The sequence below is a fragment of the Glycine max genome, chromosome 9 (genome assembly GCF_000004515.6).
Source record: "Glycine max cultivar Williams 82 chromosome 9, Glycine_max_v4.0, whole genome shotgun sequence".
NCBI classification, from domain to species: Eukaryota; Viridiplantae; Streptophyta; class Magnoliopsida; order Fabales; family Fabaceae; genus Glycine; species Glycine max.
The window spans coordinates 36,273,780-36,294,979 of record NC_038245.2 but is presented as its reverse complement, the minus strand read 5'-3'; the positions used below and the strand labels follow the sequence as shown (position 1 = coordinate 36,294,979).

The window sequence follows — 21,200 nt, the reverse complement described above, 5'->3', positions numbered from 1 at the left end:
CTGAACTATTATTGAATTAGAAAATTCAGAACCTAGCAACCTCACCTTGTTAGCAATGCTAAGAAGTTCGTTTGCATGCTCCTTGATTGTTTCAGACTTCTTCATTTTTTGCTTCTCAAATTCTCTAATCAGATTCATGGCTTGCATTCCCTTTATCCTTTCATCTCCTTCATATTCATCCTTGAGGAAATTCCAGACTTCAAATGCTGATTTGATTGTCATGATTCTGGTGAAAATGTCTAGTGAAACAGCAGCAAACAAGGTAGCCTTTGCCTTTGACTTTCTAGTTTTCCTCTCTTTTTGATTTTTAATCTGAGTCATAGTTGGATTGATTGGTAAAGGAAGAACTTCGAAGTCTTCCTCAACAGCTTCCCAGAGATCATTTGCCTACAGGTGAGCCTCCATTCTTGCTGCCCAGATGTGATAATTATCACCATCAAACACAGGCGATGTTAGTGTTGTGTAAGGAGTTTCAGAATCCATCCATTTGATGAGTTGAAGCAAGTTTATAGGCTTTGTTTTTTTTTTGTGTGTGTGTGTGTGGGTTGTACTGGGTTCATTCACAGGTCCCTCTAAGAAAAAAGCTCTTGATACCAATTGTAAGTTTTATAGCAGAAAAACTATAATAAACAAAGAAGAAGAGAGACAATACATATGTGGAGGAAATAGAATGATTTTATTCTAAATCAAATTATTCTGAGCAGCAATACAATACATAAAAAATTAAAAGCAAAACAGAAACTAATCACATAACAAGATTTCAAGAAAACAGAAAATTAAAACTGACATGCTCCTAAAGTATAGAAACCACTTATTGACTAGACTAATACATAACTGAAACAAAGAAAAAACAAACAAAATATACAATTACAAAAGTAATTTAAACAAATTTAAACATAAATAAACCAACCAATATAGTTCAACTATCACTAACCATAGATTATTCTATGAAGGCACTCTTGGGCATAGATTATTTTAATAATACATTACAGAGAGAATATTCTCTTATTTTTCTTTTAAGTAATTCCTTCTATATAATCTTTAAAACTCACTACTTATGTGATATATGTATGTCGGGATGCAATTGCAATAAGAGGAAATTTTCTATGAATGGTCAACCCAGTAGTTTCAGTTATGTCCATTGTCTGATCCCCCAAGTCTCCTTTAGGTATTACCCAATTAAATTGGTGAACAAGGTTTGCTACTACAAGCTCAACCCACAACCATGGAAAATGTTAATCTTGGGCAAGCCCTCCTTCCTGCTCCAAAATGGGAGCAATTGTAAACCATGTCCTTTGACATCTATTGGACTATTTAAGAACCTTTCTTGTTGAAACTCTTCTATTTAAGAACCTTTCTTGTTGAAACTCTTCAGATTGGTCCCAATACGAAGGATCTCTTGCAATTGCCCAAGCATTAACCATACTTGTGTGCCAGCTGCAATGTCATAGCCCATCACCTTAGTATTTTGCATGGATTCCCTTGGAGTCAATATGGTAACTGGGGGATGTAATCGAAAAGTTTCTTTAATCACTGCCTTCAAGTAATGCATGTTAATCAAATCTTCTTCGGATATGTGGTGTTTACCTCTAACTACATTTCTGACCTCACCTTGTAGCTTATGCATCACAATTGGGTGCCTCAAGATTTCTGTCATTATCCACTCTAGAATTGTGGAGGTAGTTTCAGTACCTGCACCAAACATATCCTGAAAGAAATACTCATCATATGTCAATTTCATTATCTACGTATACCTTGGAATTGATTCCAAGAAAAAAAATAAACTAAACATGTATCAACAACTAATATGCGACCTAACTTTTGCTTAGGAAATTAGTGTAAAAACCTACTAGATACATGGAAAATCAAAAAACACATAGCTTTTGTAAAACAACTGAACTAGAGAAATGTTAATTAGGAACTTATATACTATTTAACTCTTTGCAATAGACTCTATCATGAAGTGAAATTCACGTAAAATTTATTAAGCAAGAAATAAGACATAATCAAACTCACATTATTCACTGAAGCTTAAATGAATTTCACCCAAAAAGTAAAAAGTATGCTGGAAAGAGTATATTAAAGATATTATTGCTAATACTGTATCAATGTTGGAGATACAAAATTATTGAGTAAACATTCACTTTAATTCTTAAGATTTGTATACGTGAGTCACCTTATATTAACTTGACCAAACCATTACTTTAGTCGCCCTGATTTATAACAACATTTTATTTTTTTTATAAATTATGTTTTAAATTTTTTATCTATTCAAACTTGTTAATGACGTCAAACTAGTTGATAAAAAAATTAAAAAATACTGTATATAATAAAAATTATCCATACATGCTTTATTAAAATTTTTAATGATGTAACAAGTCACTAAAATATAAATAACAATTATGCTATGAACAAATGTTATTTGGCAAAAGAAACTAAAAATGTTAACATACGAAAAGAGTATGACCAAAAATGCTAAAACAACTATTTAGATAGTACGAACAAAATTTTTGAAAAATTTAAGGAGAAAAATATATTAAACCCTAAAGATTTTATATTTTTATGATGAGATAGAAACTAGAGCAGTTGACTATAAGAATATTAATATGCACGACCACACATGTACTAATCTTGCGTACGTACAAGGATCAAAGCCTTTATGGTTGTTTTATCAATCTCAAATCCCATGGCATTTGTCTTTTGGATCCTCAACAAAATGTCAACCAAATCATTCTGGTCTTCCTCATTAGCATCATCATTGCTTCCCTTACTAACATGTTCATTAACAACTTCATCAAAGAATTCATCAACCTGTTTAGCCGCTCTCTCTGCCCTACCATACATCCCATTAACTCTTCCCAACCAATCAAGCCAAGGTATATAGTCTCCCAAAAGCGGAGTACCCATCAGCTCCACCATCTCGTTGATCTGCGTGCAAAGCTTACTCCCTCCTTCTCCACTGTATCTCCTTCCTAGAGCAGCTCTACACACTATGTCATTGGCCACTGTACAAAATAAACCACTAAAATCCACAGGCATCAAGGAAGAACAACACTGCCTAATCTTTCCCATCATTATGGAGATTTCCTCGTCTCAATGCACCAAAAGATTGAACCTTTTTGGCACTGAGAAGATGATGCAAGACAAGGATACTCCTCGTCTACCTCCAGTAGTTGCCGTATGCAGCAGATGCCACATCTTCGGAACCGTACAAGAGGATATCAAACATCTTACGATGTGGTTTGTTGGAGAAAACGGGGTCATGTGTTTTCAAAACTTCACGAGCTGCCTCAGTTGTTGAGACAACAAGAACTGGCACCTTTCCCAAGTGAAGTAGCATTAAGGGCTTTTTTATCTGAGTATGAATACCAAATGGTAATAACTTTTTGTAATAATTTAAAATCAAGAAAAAAAAAATTGCCCCCATTTGCTAAAAAAGCCAGCATTAAGGGGCCATAGGTTTGAGCTAAGGATTGGAGAGAGCGATGAATATGAGTACCAAGTTGATGGAGGTTTCCAATTATTGGAAGCTTTGGAGGAGATGGTGGTGATGGTGAGGTTTTTGCTGGAATTATTATTATTCCATTTGGATAACACAAAGAGGATGATGAAGCTAATTACAACTGGGAGGAAGAACTTGGCTCATCCTCACGCAACTCGTATGCAACACTAGAAAGCATAAGTTTTTAATATACGATGAATGATTACTCTAAATAAAACTGTTATATTTTCTAGAGAAAAAAATACTTTTTTTTTTGCTGTATGAAAAAAAAGACACTTCATTCCTGTTTATATCTTTTTTAAAAAATAATATTTTTAAAGTATATCCATATTTTATTTTTCAAAAAATAATTTTTAATTACAGGTGAATCCTCTTTACTTAATATATTTTAAATAAAAAAAAATTAAATATACATAAGAAACTGATCTATTAAATATATTTTCATCGCAAATTACTAATGTGATAAATAAAATATTTTTTTTTAACTATTAGTCCATATACATTACATAAATACTACTTAACATGTGCAACATATTCTAGTTTTATACTGGAGGAGATTTAAGTATTAGATTGAAATACAATTTTTTTTACATACATTGAAGAATAAAAATTTCAAGATATTCTGCTATGAATTTGTAAAGGTATTTCTATAAACAAAACCATGTTCTTAAAGTGATCGATGACAAAAATGTTTAATGCAAAATATAAAAAAAGAAAATAAGACAAAAAGAATTTGACAAAATAAAAAAACATGTGGATGAAAATACAAAATATATAAAATAGTTTGTGATACTATATTAAAGATCTTTGTATTGAATAACTTTCCAACACTTTTTTTGTCCTTTGTACATCTTCCTCTCATACTCCTTTAACCCCATGGATGACATTACAAGTCCAATAAAATCTATATACTATTTAAATATTTTTCTTGTATTCTTAAACTTTAATCCTAAGACAAAATAACCTGACTCATTTTACATGTTTGTTTAAGTACACTCATGTCCAAGTTCATCAAGATAAATATTGGGACATATAGTCTTCTGTACGTACCTCAATGACTAGTTTGCGTCATGCTCATTACTTAAAGGGATCATTCAAGAAATCTAGAATGGGATAAATCATATGTCATCTTCGAATCATATTGCCTCAAATATAAAACTTGGACAAATCTCTTTCATATTTTTTTCATTTACTATTAAAAAATTATATTTTAACATTATTGTATGTTTTACGAAAAATCAATATAGAAAAATAAGCAATAAAATTTTTTAAATTAAGTCTAACCTTTTTAAGACGATTTTATAAAAATTCTCTTTGATAGAAGGTGCTAACAATGATTTTTATAAAATCGTCTTTGATTTGCAAGTTACCCTGATGATTTTTGAAAAACTTGTTTTTATTTTAAGCTAACAACCATGATTTTATGAAAACTATCTTTTAAGTTTATTACTAAATTAAATTTTCAGTCTGTACACGAACCCTCACTCTCATTCCCTTCACTTTGTCATGACCTCACTCTTGTCCCACCATGACAGAGCTTCCATCTATTGCTTCTAACTTTTGTTGTTCGATGAAGCTACTCCCGAAAACTCTAAGAACGATGAGAAGATCTTCAAGACCAAGTGCGTTTAGTGCCACACCATCGACAAAGGTGCCAGTCACAAAGTGTCTATCGTCACTCATCATCTTCGTTTCCACTTTTTTTTGCCCTAATTAACTCTCATATCTACTATTTCAATGTTACTTTTACTTACGTACATCAGCTTTTTCTTAAATTTCAACACTTCATGCTCTCGGGTTTATGATGGCTCTTGTGGAAAATTGGTGCGAGATTTCAAGCATCTCAATCTCGATTATTAGCACAACAAACAACGAATTATAATATAGGATAACTATCCTATCATATGTCCTCCTATCCCAACCACCAAACAAGCTCTAAATGCTAAATTGTGACAATGATTTTGCTCTGTCACCTTGACATTTCCATAATAATTAATGAGTCAGCCATTGATGCAAGAAGTCATGACGTCAATAATTAATGATCATATTGCCCCCAAATAGCATATATATATATATATATATATATATATATATATATATATATATATATATATTCATCAGAATATTGATTCATCAGAATTCTTCACTATTTTATTTTGGTGGAACATCCTCACTATAATAATGCATTAATGAATTTGGGAAACCTTTACAAGTTGTCATGGTTGTTGTTCGCATGGTAGAATATTGTCCTCATTCAACTTTAAAGACAACATAATTGGAAAAATATTGAAGTGATCGAACATTGCACAAACGAGTTTCAAGCGTATCTTGTAGATCAATCTAGCACTAATGATCATAAAGAAAATTTTAAGTTGACAACACTTTGATAAGTGAAATTATAAAAATCACTTGATTAAATACTGTATAGATATGTCTTACATAGAAAGTAGCTAAAAGAGTACAATTGAATGATAGCTTTAACTGAATAACCATAACTAAATAGAACAATCAATACATTTATCCAACAATCATTATAATTAAAAATAGATTACTATGAAAGCACCATCGGCCATAGATTATTTTGATAATACATTATATATTAAGATTATAGTCCCATATTTACCTTCCAACTTATTATTTTTATCATTTAATTATTCACTTCATATGTATGTAGCTAGGGATAGATGAAACTGCCACAAGAGGGAATTTTCTTTGACTGGTTATCCCAGTAGCTTCAGTCATGTCCATTGTCTGCTCTCCCACCACTCCACTAGGTATTTTCCAATTAAATTTGTGAACAAGGTTTGCTAGTAACTTCTCAATCATAGCCATGGAAAATATTAATCCTGGGCAACTCCTCCTTCCTGCTCCAAATGGGATCAGTTGAAAATCATGTCCTTTAACATCTATTGAACTATTTAAGAACCTTTCGGGCTGAAAATCTTCAGGTTGGTCCCAATATGAAGGATCTCTTGCAATTGCCCAAGCATTAACTATTATTTGTGTGCCAGTTCCAATGTCATAGCCCATCACTTTGGTATCTTGCATGGATTCCCTTGGAAGCAATAAAGGAACTGGCGGGTGTAAACGGAAAGTTTCTTTAATCACTGCCTTCAAGTAATGCATGCTACTCAAATCCTCCTCAGTTATGGGAGTTCTATCACCAACCACATTCCTTACCTCAGCTTGTAGCTTCTGCATCACAATTGGGTGCCTTAAGAGTTCCGTCACCACCCACCCTAAGATTGAGGTGGTAGTTTCAGTACCTGCAACAAACATATCCTAAAAGAAATTCCTATTCGTTGTCAATTTCGTTGTCTACCTTTTAATTCCAAGAAAGAAGATAAACTCAACATGTATCCATATTTTGCATAACTAGCAAGCATATGACCTAATTTTTTGTCGAAGAATCATATACTACAAGAGAATTAAAAGTCAAGAATAATTTTTGTACAATAATTGGACTAAAAAGAAAGGCCAGTATATAACATATTCTTTTAAGTTTTAACTCTTTATAATACTCTACCATGCATGAAGGGTGGAATTCATGTAAGCCTTGTTAAATAAAAATTAGGACTTAATAAAACTCTCGCATTACTCAATGAACCCCAACTCCCCAGGTGAATTTAAAATTTGTTGCTAATTAACATTACACCAATGTTGAAGATACAAAATTAATTAGTAAACCACCACTTTCTTAAGATTGTAAACGCCAGTCACCTTATCTTAACTTTACAAAGCCATTACTTTATATACGAGTCCCTGATTTATAAAATGTCATTTACTTTTAGTAGGATGAAAAGTAAATTATGTTTTAATCAGAAAAGTAAAGATTCTATGAAGTTAAAAACAAAGAGTATATATACTACATAGTTGGCGATTAGAATATTAGATTTAGGAACCTATTAATGCAGGATCAGACATGAGACAAGAACTAATCTTAATTATATACGTACCAGGATCAAAGCCTTTATAGTTGTTCTATCAATCTCAAATCCTACTGCGTTTGTCCTTTGGATCGACAACAAAATGTCCACAAAATCATTTTGGGCTTCACCATCAACATCATCATCATGGTCTCTCTTATTAACATGCTCATCAACAACTTCATCAAAAAACTCATCAAGCTGTTTAAACACCCTCTCAGCCCTACCACATATCCCATTAACTCTTCCCAACCATTCAAGCCAAGGTATAAAGTCCCCTATAACTGAAGATCCCAATAGCTCCATCATCTCGTTCATTGGCTCACGAAGGTTACTTCCTCCTTCTCCACTGTATCTCCTTCCAAGAGCAACTCTACACACTATGTCATTGCTGAGTGTAGAAAATAAATCAGATAAATTCACAGGCATCAAGGAAGAACAACACTGCCTAATCTTCTCCATCATTATGGAGATTTCTTCTTCTCTCACTGCACCAAAAGATTGAACCTTTTTGGCACTGAGAAGATGCAAGACACATATACTCCTTATCTGCCTCCAATAGTTGCCATATGGAGAAGATGCCACATCTTTGGAACCATACAAGAGGATATCAAACATCTTACGATGTGGTCTGTTGGAGAAAACGAGGTCATGTGTTTTCATAACCTCACGTGCAGCCTCAGCAGTTGAGACAACAAGAACTGGCATTTTTCCAAAGTGAAGTAGCATCAAAGGACCATAGGTTTGAGCTAAGGATTGGAGAGTGCGGTGTGTGAGTGTGCCAAGTTGATGGAGGTTTCCTATTATAGGAAGCTTTGGAGGAGATGGTGGTGTGGTTTTCTTGGGTATTGCAGTGTTGGAGCTATTATTCCATTTGGATAAAAGATTGTGGACAGAACACAAAACAAAGAGGGTGAAAGCAACCATTAATGGGAGGAAGAACCAGGATGAAGAGTTTTCAAGAGAGGTTAACATTGGGTTTTAGTTGTAGTGTGTAGTATCTTTTCCTTAATGTGGTGCTTAAATATCAATGCAGAATAAGATATTTATAAGCGTTGGAAGTCATTGCCAGCTACGTGTGCTTGTGGAGAATATGTTTACGTTTCATGATTTTACACACGAGCTACGCGTGCAACACTTTTTTGAAGGAAAATTATTGAATGATATAGATATTTTATTATTTTAATCACTTTTCTACCATTTCTTATTTATTAGTAATTTTTTTTTATAACATCATAAACTCTCTTACATTTATATTTTTATTTTTATTTTTTCATTTTTTAGGTGTCGAATATCATATTGAGTGTTCACATAATATTTTTCAAAAATTATTTATAAATACTTATTGTGCTATTAGACATCTAGTGAGAAAGAGATAAAAGAGAGGGAAAAAATATAAATATTATAAATGATATAATATGATAAGAAGAAAAAGATAGGAAAAAAAAATTTAAAAAAATGTTGATGGAATATTTAGAAAAAGTGAGTGTCCAAATATTCATACTCTCCTTTTAATTTTTGAATAATAATAATATATTTAAACACCTAAAATACTAGTTGATGCCTAAAGAGCAATGAAAAAGATTAAAAAATATATATGTGATAAATGATATAATGTAATAAGAAAATAAATATAAAAAAATGAAAAATATCAAAAAGATGTTTAAATAATAGGATGTACAAATATCATGACTCTAATGATACAAGAATATATAAAAATATTCATATAATAGAAATTGATCCTTTATTTAAGAAAAATCATATATATATATATATATACTATTTAAGTGAAATATTAATTCGTTTATAGCATTATCCTGTTTCTAATCAAGTAAGAGAAATCCAATCCTTATGTAATTATTCATTGTCTTTATGTTTAAATATTTTTTTAATCTTTTATAATTTAATATTTTTTAAGTTTTTGTTATTGTAAAAGAAATTATTATAAATTATGTTTATTTTATTTTTAGTCCTTAAATTACTTTAGATAACACTTTTAATATTGAAAAATTGTCATCTAAAGTATTACAAAGGTAAAATAAAATAAACATGATTTATAAAGATTAAGAAAAAAAAATAATTTTGCAAAAATAAAAAAAATGTTGAATTGCGGTTAGCATCATAACCAGTTCAGTTACACAATTGGATAGTTTATTATGTATTTAATTCAGTAAAAAGTGGCATCTCAGTTTCAAATGATAAAAACAGGTGACTGAGGTGAGAATCCAGTTGATCACACGGTCGATTTGTACACTACTGCAATGCATCTAATGTCTGCACAAAGCCTGGACTCACCTATATAGTGACAGCACTGAACTTAGCTTCCAAATCACACAATATTCCAATGGCAATTTTTATTGGTGAATTGAAACGTTGAGGCAGCGGAACCTGAATTGAATTTTTATTGTTGAATTTGAAACATTTTTTAGTGTGTTCCGGTAGCTACTAGAATTGATTTTTCATCTAAAATTATGGTAAAAAAGATTAAAAGTAGAAGCATTTATTTGTTTTTTTTACTTTCAATGTAAAACTGGAACTAATTCTTATGGGAAAATTAAATTTAATCTAAACACATTAAAAAATATTTTATATTAAGATTTAAAATGAAGTCTTTTATAAAAGACTTGTATTTTGGATCTTAATATAAAACAAAAGGAGCTAGTAAATTAAAATTATGACATTCATACGTATATATTATCTTTGACAAGGATTAATATTTATCGAAAAATTTAATCAATTATTTTAATAAAATCTTTTTTCTAATTAATTTTTTTATTTATAAAATTTAAATTTGAGACCTTATTTAATAAGTATTAAATTTAATTTAATTTCACTCGAATTAATAATTTATTGATATTTATATTCTTATTATAAAATCTATCAATCTGTATACTTATTTATAATGTTCAATTAATCATCCATTAGTTTATTTTTGGAATCTCAACCAAATTAGTGATCAATAAAATTTTAATAACATTGGCAAATGATACAAAATCAAGCAATGTTATCTATCAATGTCACATAAGTAGAGTAAATAAGGAGCCTATTGGATTATGATTTAAAAAAAAATCCAGCATCGTTATTTCTTACGAAATTTTTTTGGCATGAAATGCACGAAGGAGACGTTAACCATTATTTTTCACGCATGGGTTTGTATTTTTTGTTTATTTTAATTTAATTAAAAAATAAAAATAAAAGTGACAACAAAATTAGAACTCCCACGGGCTTGTATTCTCTGGTTCTCATCACTACGTTGCGACACGCCGACACCTTCACCACATCCACAGCTCATCAATTTTATCATCTCTGCTGCTATTGTTTTGCTAATCGCAGTAACCTCTATATCCTTTCTCCCAAATTGATAACCCATTACTGCGTGTAGGTTAAACTTGTTCAACAACACATGTAATTGAGACTATGGTTGTTTATTCGAACTGAAATAATTGGGCATTGGCTAACCACACTCCCCCAATTTACACGAACACAGACCCTTGTTACCCGTCCATGAGACATTCGGTGAAATGCCACAATAATGACTCTATTACCAATCAAGACCTGACAACCATCACAATTGATTGAGCGTATTATACCCCTTTCCAGTCTATGAATTTCATTTTGTATGACGATTAGGTTGGTGGAGCAAGCACACATGAGTGGCTTGAAAGGAATCGAGCAAGGAAGGGAATTGAAGGTCTTGAAGAAGTTTATTTAACGGGTCCTCTGCAATCGAAAGTTGAAACAGAAACGAAAATGCGGGCTTCGTTTACAATTGAAACACAACGTTAAGAGGGGGCACGTTGCCACAACATTCGTGCATTTTAGACGAAAAATTGTTTCTAATAAAAAGCATTTCCCTTTTTTTATAAAAAAAAAAATCTTATGATACTTAATTAACATTATTAAAATTTTTCAAGGAAAACAATGAAATTCAATGATATTTAAAGGAATATTTTTTTCAACTTATAATAAAATATCTTTTGTTATTTAAAAAATATAAATTTTGATAGATTTTTTATTATGATTTTAATGGACTTTATATGACTTTTTAGTAAAATGTATAAGCATTAATGTCCTCTGAATTGAGGATCAATGATTCAATCGAGGTCAAACTAGTTTTAATAAAATATATTTTTTAATATTTTAATATGATATTTCAATAATATTGAAAAAAAATAATATAATATACATAAATTGATAATAATAAAAAAAATTTACTTCAAAGTGTTATGAGTTTTTTTTTATAATCAAAACGATGTCATTTTAAAAAAATTATAAAAAAAAATAGTTTTAAAGGAAATTGGTTAACCCATCTGGTTTTGGGGTTTTTATCGATTTTCAATCAATCCAGCAATTTTAAATCGATTTAAGGATGCACCGATTTTTAGAAAGTGTTGGACTGAACATGTGATTGATTCTCAGTCGAACTGATCTGATCCAAGTTTCAAAACAATAATAAATATCACACTTATTGAACTATCTTACTCATAACCTTGAGATTTTGTTAGACTTTTCTTTATTTCATCACATATCATTCCTTCTATCTTTTATCTTCATTTGAAGGCGATATAACATCTTCGTATGGAACACTTCATAACTTTACAACAAATGTTGTGATAAATTTCCAAGCAAACCTTTAATAGACTCATCTTCATCTTTCATAAGATAATAATGACTATAATTTTGAACCTATTATTCAAATCCAAGAGCAACAACGAAAAGATACTAATGCATGATTACTAGTATAATATAGAAAAACACGAAGGTAGAGTCAATTAGCTATTAGAAGATTGAAAAAATTGTGTTAGTTTTACTTTTCTTTATCTAATCTTATTATATTCTTACTATAATTTTGAATGTTTTTAAAAGATCATACAGATCTTATAAATTTATAAAATCATTTTAAATCTTTAAAATTCTTATGATATAAATTCATTAAAATATAAATTACAAAATCTTAATAAATCATAAAAGTGTTTTTAAAAGGTTTGATAAATTATAACATTTCTACATAGTCTTTTAAAAATCACAACTTTTTTAATAGTCTTTTAAAATCTCAATCCAATACTTCCTTAATATATAAAATATTTTTAGTCACTATAAAATAAATGTGTTTTAGTTTTGATCCTTATTTAAAATAAAAATTGGCTCCTATTATTGTTACTTTTTCCATTAAATATACCTGTATTGAATTGTTGATGCTATAGGGACTAAAAAAACATATTTATAGGCAAGGTTATCAAACTCGAGAGTTTACGCAGACCCGTGAGAGTTCTATAGACTCAACTCGTAGACTCATAAGAGTCTACTTCATACAAAAATAATAACAAAATATTTCTAAATAACATATTAATTAAACATTTCAACAATATAATAAAACAAAACAGTAAATCATAAAGTTCATAATATTTAAATAACCAAGTCTAGTAATAATACATCACTACTAGATAATAACATGGAGACGTTATAGTAATGATAGATCATTCTCATCGAGGGTTTGATGTTATTAGAGAACAAGGGTTTGATATCATTAAATGTGAGAATTTTGTATTTGAGAATAACACACTAAATGAAGGTATGTTGAATGTTAAACAGACAAAAAACAATAAAAATGACTTACATTTTGGTCTAATTTTTTTAACTTGCTAACTCGTTAACTTGGTGATAAACTCGAGAGTCTATCGAATTTACTTAGAGTTTATAAGGTTTGTCCAAAGTCTACTAAGAAAAGAGTTTACTCAAGAGTCAACTCGCAGAGGACAAGTGGACTCGTAGACTCGTAAGAGTTAGCGAGTTAACTTGAGAGTTTGATAACCATGTTTATAGGGACTACAATAGAAAAGAGTGATACATTCTTATTTGTAGAAACTAAAATAAATAAATGACATATTTATTTTGTAGGGACTATAAATAAAAAATGTGACATATTTATAATTACATGGACTAAAATAAAAGTAATATATTTGCAAGAAGTAAAGCATAAAAAATGATATATTAGTAAAAACTAAGGGCAAAAAGTGAGATATTTCTAAAAATATATTTAAGCATTAAGCTAACAACTACTTATAAAGTTGGTTATTGATAACCAATATCCTACAACTAATATTTAACAACCAAAAAATGATAACTTCTCTAAAAAAACTAAAAATTGATAACTAATGGCCAACGATTGATAATGAATTTAAAGGATACAAGTACAAGATTTATTTAGAAAAGACTAAAAATCACAAAATGGAATTTTGAGTCAATTTATTTAAAATAAAAAAATAAAAATAAAAAGTGCTTGTTTAAGAAGATGATAGAATTTATTTCACCAAAAGAGTAAAAAATATTTTTTTTGAAGAAAAACAAATTAGTCAAACACATAAAAAAAAAAGAAGAAAAAACTATTTATTTTATTAAAAAATATTTTTTAAAAAATAAACTGAAACAAATAGACCCAAATAAGTTGGAAAAAAAATCATATTCATATGGTTATTTCATATCATACACCTAAGGTGGCATGCAAACAGATCAATATGGAAAAAGTCCAACCTTAAAGAAGAGTTTGAACATGGGATGCAATTAGAACCAAGACCAATTGGAAGAAGTCCAGCATGCACAAAGTCCAACCTTAAAGAAGAGTTTGAACACGGGATGCAATTAGAACCAAGATCAATTGGAAGAAATCCAACCTTAAAGAAGAGTTTGAACACGGGATGCAATTAGAACCAATTGGAAGAATTCCAACCTTAAAGAAGAGTTTGAACACGGGATGCAATTAGAACCAAGATCAATTGGAAGAAGTCCAACACGCACGAAGTCCAACCTTAAAGAAGAGTTTGAACATGCATGCAAGGGATTTTCTTCCTGCACCTACCCTATTTCTTCCTGCAACAAGCATATTTTGAGAAAACCGAAAATATCCTATCAATCCGTATGAGTCTTACGGATTGTTAAAATTATATTTTATGAAATAATTTAAAATTAATGTCCCATGCAGGTCTAACTTTCACATTATTTGTATGACATTCTAATCAATTGAATTAATAAATCAATTATGTTAAAAAATAATTAATATCGTTCTATATAACATTAAAATTTATATTATATATATAATACACATATAAGTTTACATAATAAATTTTTTAATAAATTTGAGACCTACATGGATCATTAATTTTAAATTATTTCATAAAATATTTTTTAACAATCTGTATAAACTATACATAATGGTATTTTTGATTTTCCTGAAATATTTTGGGTGCAGGAAGAAAAGATGCAATTAGAACCAAGATCAATGGGAAGAAATCCAACACGCACTCAAGAAACATGCACAAAAAAAAAAAAAAAAAAAAAAAGAGCAACGTAGTGGTAGAGTGAAGGGTTTCTTGTTTTTCAAAGCGCGCATGCACTCTTCGGTTCCAGGATTAATTTAGTGATTGCGTCAAGGATTAGGAAACTCACATCTTTATATATAATTTAATTATAATAACTCAGTTAAAAAATAATGATGTATTTTAAATAAAGTTAAAACAATATTTTTCTGTATGCATAGTAATTGGGTTCTCAGTGGCGGCAAGAGATTCATCTGAATCGGACAGGATTAGAAACTGGGGCATAGTACTCCCACACAAATCACAAGGAAATAAGAAATGAAATATAGTTCCAGTTTGGGATATATTTGCTCCCTTTAAGCATCCAACCTTAATTACTTATAAAAGCCACAAGCAAACTCCTCGAAGATGCCGAACATAAACCAATTTGCCAGAATACAACCAAAGTGTGAACGGATCATAATAAGCATGATGAAGAAAGAAACTATTTACATACAAATGATACAATACAGTGAATCATTTAGTTTTCTTCAATACACAAAATGAAACTAATGAAAAGACAGTGGATTTTATTTGTTGATCACTGTCTAAGAACCATTAGCTGGAGGCGTTGAAGACTTCTTACCCTCAATGACCATCTCTTTTACACTATGACTCAGTGAAGACGACTCACATTTCTCCGCCTTACTGGGTTGAGAATTATGATCCTCGTCACTTTCATCCTCAAGAGAACCCGTCTCTTGCAGCTCTTTGACTTTAAGAAATTCATCATAGTGGGCCTTTCTGTGCTCTTTAAAACTCAAGTTCCTATCTGTTTCAGAATCTAACATTATTTTGGGTTAGGTTAGTTAAAGAATAGGCAATCCATTAATACAACAGCAAATATACTTGCTAAATTACTCGTGAGAAAAATGGCAAAAAATGTTACATGCTCATCTAAATGGAATAACTTCCCTCCATGAGAGAAAGATATGACAAGATTCCAATACCTTTTCCTTTTCCCTATCAAATAGATCCCAACTCATTATCACACAATTTACTGAAATTTGAAACAGTAAGCAGTCTCTAAGTCTGATTTTTTTTTTATTGAATAATGTTAATTATTAGTTGGTTAGTTTTTTGCTATCAGGAGAGATCGAACCCACGACCTTTTCCTCCTTTCCTTCTTTTTTAACCAACGCAACCAACCTTATATCTCCTCCAAGTCTGATATTTAGCCCAGGCCGACACAACACAAGTACTAATCAAGATTTGGCAGAACATTCTAAGCTATATAAATCAATTAGCTATTGGTCACCACCAATGGAAAAAAGCCCTTTCAAATCCAAGAAGAGATAATTACTGCTGTCTCATTAATTATCAAAAAGACAGAACTAACTCATCATATGCAAGCATTTCTAAAGTTGTCTTCCCTAACAATATACAGTTAATCCATTTACAGTTAATATACAATATGATCCTTGAAAGTGACAACTTGTATAGCTTTGGTTCCTGAAAGTTGTGATACATAAAATTAGTACTTTAGGAGGTAAAATTGTTAGCAGGTTAATAACTGGATAGTGTGAACATGTTAGAAGGTTCACTTTTAGAGAACAATTTATATAGACAAACACTTTCAGAGACCAAAGCAACACCAGTTGTCACTTTCCAGGACCAAAGGATATATTAGCTCACCCATTTTCTACAAATATTATGTTCATTCCATATTATTCCTAGTTTAGAAAAATTAGAAAATTTCAAGCAGTAACAAGCGACTTTCTATTCTTGATTATGAAGCTAAAACAACATAAACAGAAAACATGAGCAACGTCAACCAAATTCATTTATAGCTCTATATTACTAGGTCTGTCAGAATCCCTGATTCCGTTATTATCTACACAAGAATGACATAATAAATATCAAAGCAAAAGTAAACAACCTGACTTCATCTTATAATCCTTACATGTTAAAATATGCAAATTAAGGCAATATTTATATAATTATTCAAAGATTTCAATTATTTCGATAAGAAATCAATAATTAAAACCAATTCTCATAAAGGAGAAGCACAAGCATTCATTAAGGGTAACAATCATAAAAGAAAACAATAAATGACATGATCTATGTGAAAAACAGCAAATGAATGTCAAATAATAGTACAGTACCATCATCATCTTGCTCCATTGCTTCTGGCTCATCCTCAGATGATGTCCAACCACCAGATTGTCCAGTGCCTCTTCTGCTACTGGAGGCTACATCATTCAGAGCACTCCATATTGCTTCAGCACGATTTTCATTATCAATACATGCATCAAAACTTCCTCGTACAGGAGATAGAGAACCTAGAAAAATTAGGTAATACATGCTGATTTTCAGAAGATTGCTGCACACACATACAATGTCTTTTTAAACTACAGCAAAAGAGCAAGCCTGAGAATAGAACCTCAAAATGAGCATCTCCACATACTTTGTCAACAGAGTTAGCTTAGTATATATGTTTTAGATTTACAAGTTTACAACCCAAACCATGCAGAGGCCCAGGTTCAGCTTAAATGTTTGAACTTGCCTATGAAATGAAACATTTTAAAAATACAGAATACCTTTAAATACCCAGTACAAGAAGAATAAAAGCAATATATTATAGTTAATAGTAAATAGCTCTTAAAATAAAATCAGAAGATTATTTGTATTTATAGTCATATACCCATACATGCAGACTTAATTAAATAGAAACAAAAAGTTTAAGTGAGCTTTACATACTGTCATCATCAATCATAGGATGATATGGAGTCTTAGGCTCAGTAATTTTCTGCCTCACAGGTTTGTTTGCCTCAATTTCTCCAATATTAGCCTCATCCCACCTTACACGTCCCCTACAATGCAATACCAAAAGCAAGATTCATTACATTAAGAATGGGTAATATGATGAGCTTGAAAGTAGAACAGTATAAAAATAAAAAGATCATTGGAATACTTCTCAGATATATATTGCACCATTAGAGAGATTGGAAGTACCAATATTCCATTAAACATTTTCATTTTTCAATCAATAAGCACACATTTCTCAACAAGCAATGCAATGTTTAATTAAACTTTCAAGTCTGATCCAGAAGATTTCTAAGACATTAAAAAACAAATTGAACATACAAATGCCAGCCCCTTTTTCTTCCTTAATTTTGCAACGCAATAGCACACCTTTATTGCAGAAATTTCATTTGATATAGCATCAAAGTGATACTGAACAGAGACCCAACAGGATAAAATTCTCAAGATAGTAACCTTCCAAGTACCTAAAGCTCTCCCCACTAATGAATTCCTAAAATACAAACTACCCCCCTCTCTTGGTTTTGCCCTCTTTTCAATACAACTTCTCCTTCAGTTAGTTACCAAACCTTAGTTAATATTCTGTTACATCGAATAATGCCCATAGTTTCCCTGTTGTCCAACCTATTATTCCTCCTCCTATATTACTTATTTATTGGTGGTACTGTCACAATCATACCAAACATCAAAATGCATGATCATTTATCATCCAAACTTCAAACTCTTGAGACACTATTCCGAAAAAGCATCTTTTATCTTCTATCTTTGAAAATAGTTTGCACCAAAAATAGACTTAGGACATCATAGGAACCACTGATAACAACCCTATTGCAAACCTCTAATACCCAAAGTGACTCCTTAACAACTCTAAAACCTGGGGAGCATTGGAGCAACCCTGATTAATTATGCATCTTCCAAACAGCATATCAGTCAAGTTTTACAATCAACAAAACATTATTTTTATCCTCACCTTTCACATTCTATTTGTGCTCAAATTCAAGACCAAGAAAGAATTTGAGCTATTACACAACCTCTAGCTAACTTAACATATATAGGCTTTGGTTACGTATAGGGAAGTCATTGCATGCATTACAAAGAAGAAAACATGAAAGGAAAAAAAATTGCATTGGGCTAAACATCTGTTAGGCTGTGTTCTAACAAAAAACAAACACACACACACAAAGTCTATATAATATTGAACCACAAGAGTTGCAGTCTCCAACTTCAGAAATAAATTCCCCATGCCAATTAAGGTAGCATAAAGATCATCTCCCTAATATTGACCAACCCTAGGAAAAGGACAAGTACCCACAAAAAACATGCTACAACCAAATATTATATAGTCTACAACAACAACAACAACAACAACAACAACGCCTTATCCCACTAGGTGGGGTCGGCTACATGGATCAACTTCCGCCATAATGTTCTATCAAGTACCATACTTCTATCCAAACCATTAATTTCGAGATCCTTTTTGATAACCTCTCTTATAGTCTTTTTGGGTCTTCCTCTGCCTCGAATTGTTTGTCTTCTCTCCATCTGGTCTACTCTCCTCACTACAGAGTCTACCGGTCTTCTCTCTACATGCCCAAACCACCTAAGTCTATTTTCCACCATCTTCTCTACAATAGGCGCTACTCCAACCATCTCTCAAATATTATATAGTCTAACCTTCTTAAATTTCATTTATGATTTCTTGCCTCAAATATATCCAGGCTTCACAAAGCAAACAAAAATATATATCCAGGCTTCTTGTATCAAACAAAAATAAACTAGAAAGCACAAAAGTAAAGGAACCTTGAGTCTTTAACTTTGTTTTAATAATATGCAGTTTTTGAAACACAAGTTATCTGTTTCCAAGAGCCCATATTCACCAATAAATAATGAAATTTTTCAACTTGTTAGAAAGTACAACTACCCTTTTAGAAGTCTCATGGTTACATTATCCCAGGTGAAGAGATTCCTCACTTTATCTCACTATAATATACAATATGAAATAAGAAGGACCATTCAATTTCAGTCAGATTAAGAATTTTCTTGTCACAAATAAAAATAAGATATTTTGCTTGTATTACTTCATTTTGGTAGACAGATTAGCTCTTCAAACACCAAAAGTATGCAAGGCAATCCTGAAGTCGCTCGATCAACTGGAAAAACATTAGAGGTTTATGCAGTAAGTTATTGAGCTTCAAGAACACAAATAGAGAAATATAGAAAAATGAAAAATCTAAGCAGAAACACCATCCTAGACTAGTTAAAGAATGCCAAAGCAATATAATAAATTGAGAGAAATAATTGTAAACTAAGAATTTGATGAAGAAGCAAAGGTAATAAGATTGATTGATTACAACATTAAAAAATGAGAGTTGAGAAATCCACTGAAAAAAGTCCTGCTACAGACAAGTAATACTGTATCCTTGTTCCCAACTTCCAATGACTTTTATGGTCTTACTGTAGCATTCATATTTCATATTACAAGTATAAAATTCTATTAACTCCATACAAACCAGAAACTCAATATTATCTTCAATACCAGAAACTCAAGATTATCATCATTTACTGCAATTAAATTGCAAATCCAAAACATTATATCTAGCATATGTTTCTAAGTATGGGAAACAAAGTTGAAAACCTTTCAGTTTAACAGATTTCACTACCATAACATCAGCAGTTGAAAGTTACTATTTGACAGTCAAACCCTAAACCTTGGGGATAATACATAAGTAGCAAGTCCCTTCAAAGCAAATCTACATAACATAAAACTAAATTTAACTCAGAAACACAAAAATACAACCATAAATAAACACAAAGCAATTTCATAACACAGTAAGAAATGCAAAACACGAAAACTTGAAATCCATATTAGGCGATGAACAAAACAGATAACAACCGTTTGAGTACATCCAACAACGCCAATTCCATTTATAACCACAAGTCCGAAACCATGAGTCTGGTGAATTTCATAACCAAATTAAAAAATTCACAAATTAAAAGCGATAAGACTTCATCGTCTATTCCACGAAAACGAAAACGAAAACGAAAAAAGAAAACCCATTTTCTCGGGAAACAATCAGTGAGTGAAATAAGAGAAAAGGAAGTGAGAAAAATAGTGATACCTTGGAAAGAAATTGCAGCGTTAAGCTGCGAGCAGTTGCAAAATGCTTTTTTTCCACAAAAAAACGGGGTTTCTAGCAGTAGCATCGAATGCTTTTCACTTTTTCCACGTTGAAAATTTCGTACTTCCGATATTGCCCCTTTTTATTTTTTCGAATTACAGAAGCATATTCAGATATTTAGAATATTCAAAATTAATTGAAACTAAATAATACAATATAAACACAATCCTCCTAATTAATAAGAATTAGACTGTCTCACGAGAATTTCTCTCCAGCTGATGTAAGAATCTTAAACAATATCTATAAACGAAGTCTTAAAACATGATCTGATAAATTCCTTAAACTCAACTCACAATTTTTTTTATATAAAAAACTTAATAATACAATAATACATCTAGATTTTGGTTATTAAGAAGAACAACCTCATCGACAAAAATATCAATTGGGATCTTTTTTTATTTATCTAAATGGGTCTGTTCTGAAATTATTTATTTCGTGCATTTGTTTTTTTATTACAAAGCGCTTCTCCGATAGGCGC

At 30.9% G+C, this 21,200-nt stretch overlaps 2 protein-coding genes and 1 pseudogene across 5 annotated transcripts; all 3 read right to left on the bottom strand.

The window, feature by feature from the left end:
* Positions 1 to 1,055: 1,055 nt before the first annotated feature.
* On the bottom strand, positions 1,056 to 5,188 carry LOC100807471 (cytochrome P450 736A117-like; annotated as a pseudogene).
* A 790-nt stretch (positions 5,189 to 5,978) lies between these two features.
* LOC100806940 (cytochrome P450 736A117) lies at positions 5,979 to 8,465 on the bottom strand. Its single transcript, XM_014762171.2, has 2 exons — positions 7,459 to 8,465; positions 5,979 to 6,784 (listed from the first exon to the last, which is right to left on the bottom strand). The coding sequence occupies exons 1-2, from the start codon at positions 8,401 to 8,403 to the stop codon at positions 6,158 to 6,160; spliced, it is 1,572 nt and encodes a 523-aa protein (XP_014617657.1). The 5' UTR covers positions 8,404 to 8,465; the 3' UTR covers positions 5,979 to 6,157.
* Positions 8,466 to 15,013: 6,548 nt separating this feature from the next.
* Positions 15,014 to 20,757, bottom strand: LOC100306297 (protein phosphatase inhibitor 2). 4 transcript variants are annotated; one of them, NM_001363370.1, is made up of 5 exons: positions 20,663 to 20,736; positions 19,622 to 19,693; positions 17,481 to 17,593; positions 16,886 to 17,062; positions 15,014 to 15,564 (listed from the first exon to the last, which is right to left on the bottom strand). In NM_001363370.1, exons 2-5 carry the CDS (start codon positions 19,624 to 19,626, stop codon positions 15,329 to 15,331), a joined length of 531 nt encoding a protein of 176 aa, NP_001350299.1. In that variant the 5' UTR covers positions 19,627 to 19,693; positions 20,663 to 20,736; the 3' UTR covers positions 15,014 to 15,328. The 4 variants fall into 4 exon arrangements, with proteins under 4 accessions (NP_001350299.1, NP_001236639.2, XP_014635028.1 ...); NM_001249710.2 differs by having other exon boundaries at positions 15,014 to 15,552; XM_014779542.3 differs by lacking the exon at positions 20,663 to 20,736 and adding an exon at positions 20,437 to 20,631 and having other exon boundaries at positions 15,097 to 15,564.
* Between the last annotated feature and the right edge of the window lie 443 nt (positions 20,758 to 21,200).

What these genes read in the sequence shown, in the direction of transcription:
- LOC100806940 (XM_014762171.2), bottom strand. Translation starts at nt 8,403, where the DNA reads ATGTTAACCTCTCTTGAAAACTCTTCATCCTGGTTCTTCCTCCCATTA. An exon ending in CTATAAAGGCTTTGATCCTG is followed by an intron (nt 6,785 to 7,458) that starts GTACGTATATAA and finishes AATTTCTTTTAG; the next exon opens with GATATGTTTGTTGCAGGTAC.
- LOC100306297 (NM_001363370.1), bottom strand. An exon ending in TCCTATGATTGATGATGACA is followed by an intron (nt 17,063 to 17,480) that starts GTATGTAAAGCT and finishes TAATTTTTCTAG; the next exon opens with GTTCTCTATCTCCTGTACGA. An exon ending in AATGGAGCAAGATGATGATG is followed by an intron (nt 15,565 to 16,885) that starts GTACTGTACTAT and finishes AAATAATGTTAG; the next exon opens with ATTCTGAAACAGATAGGAAC.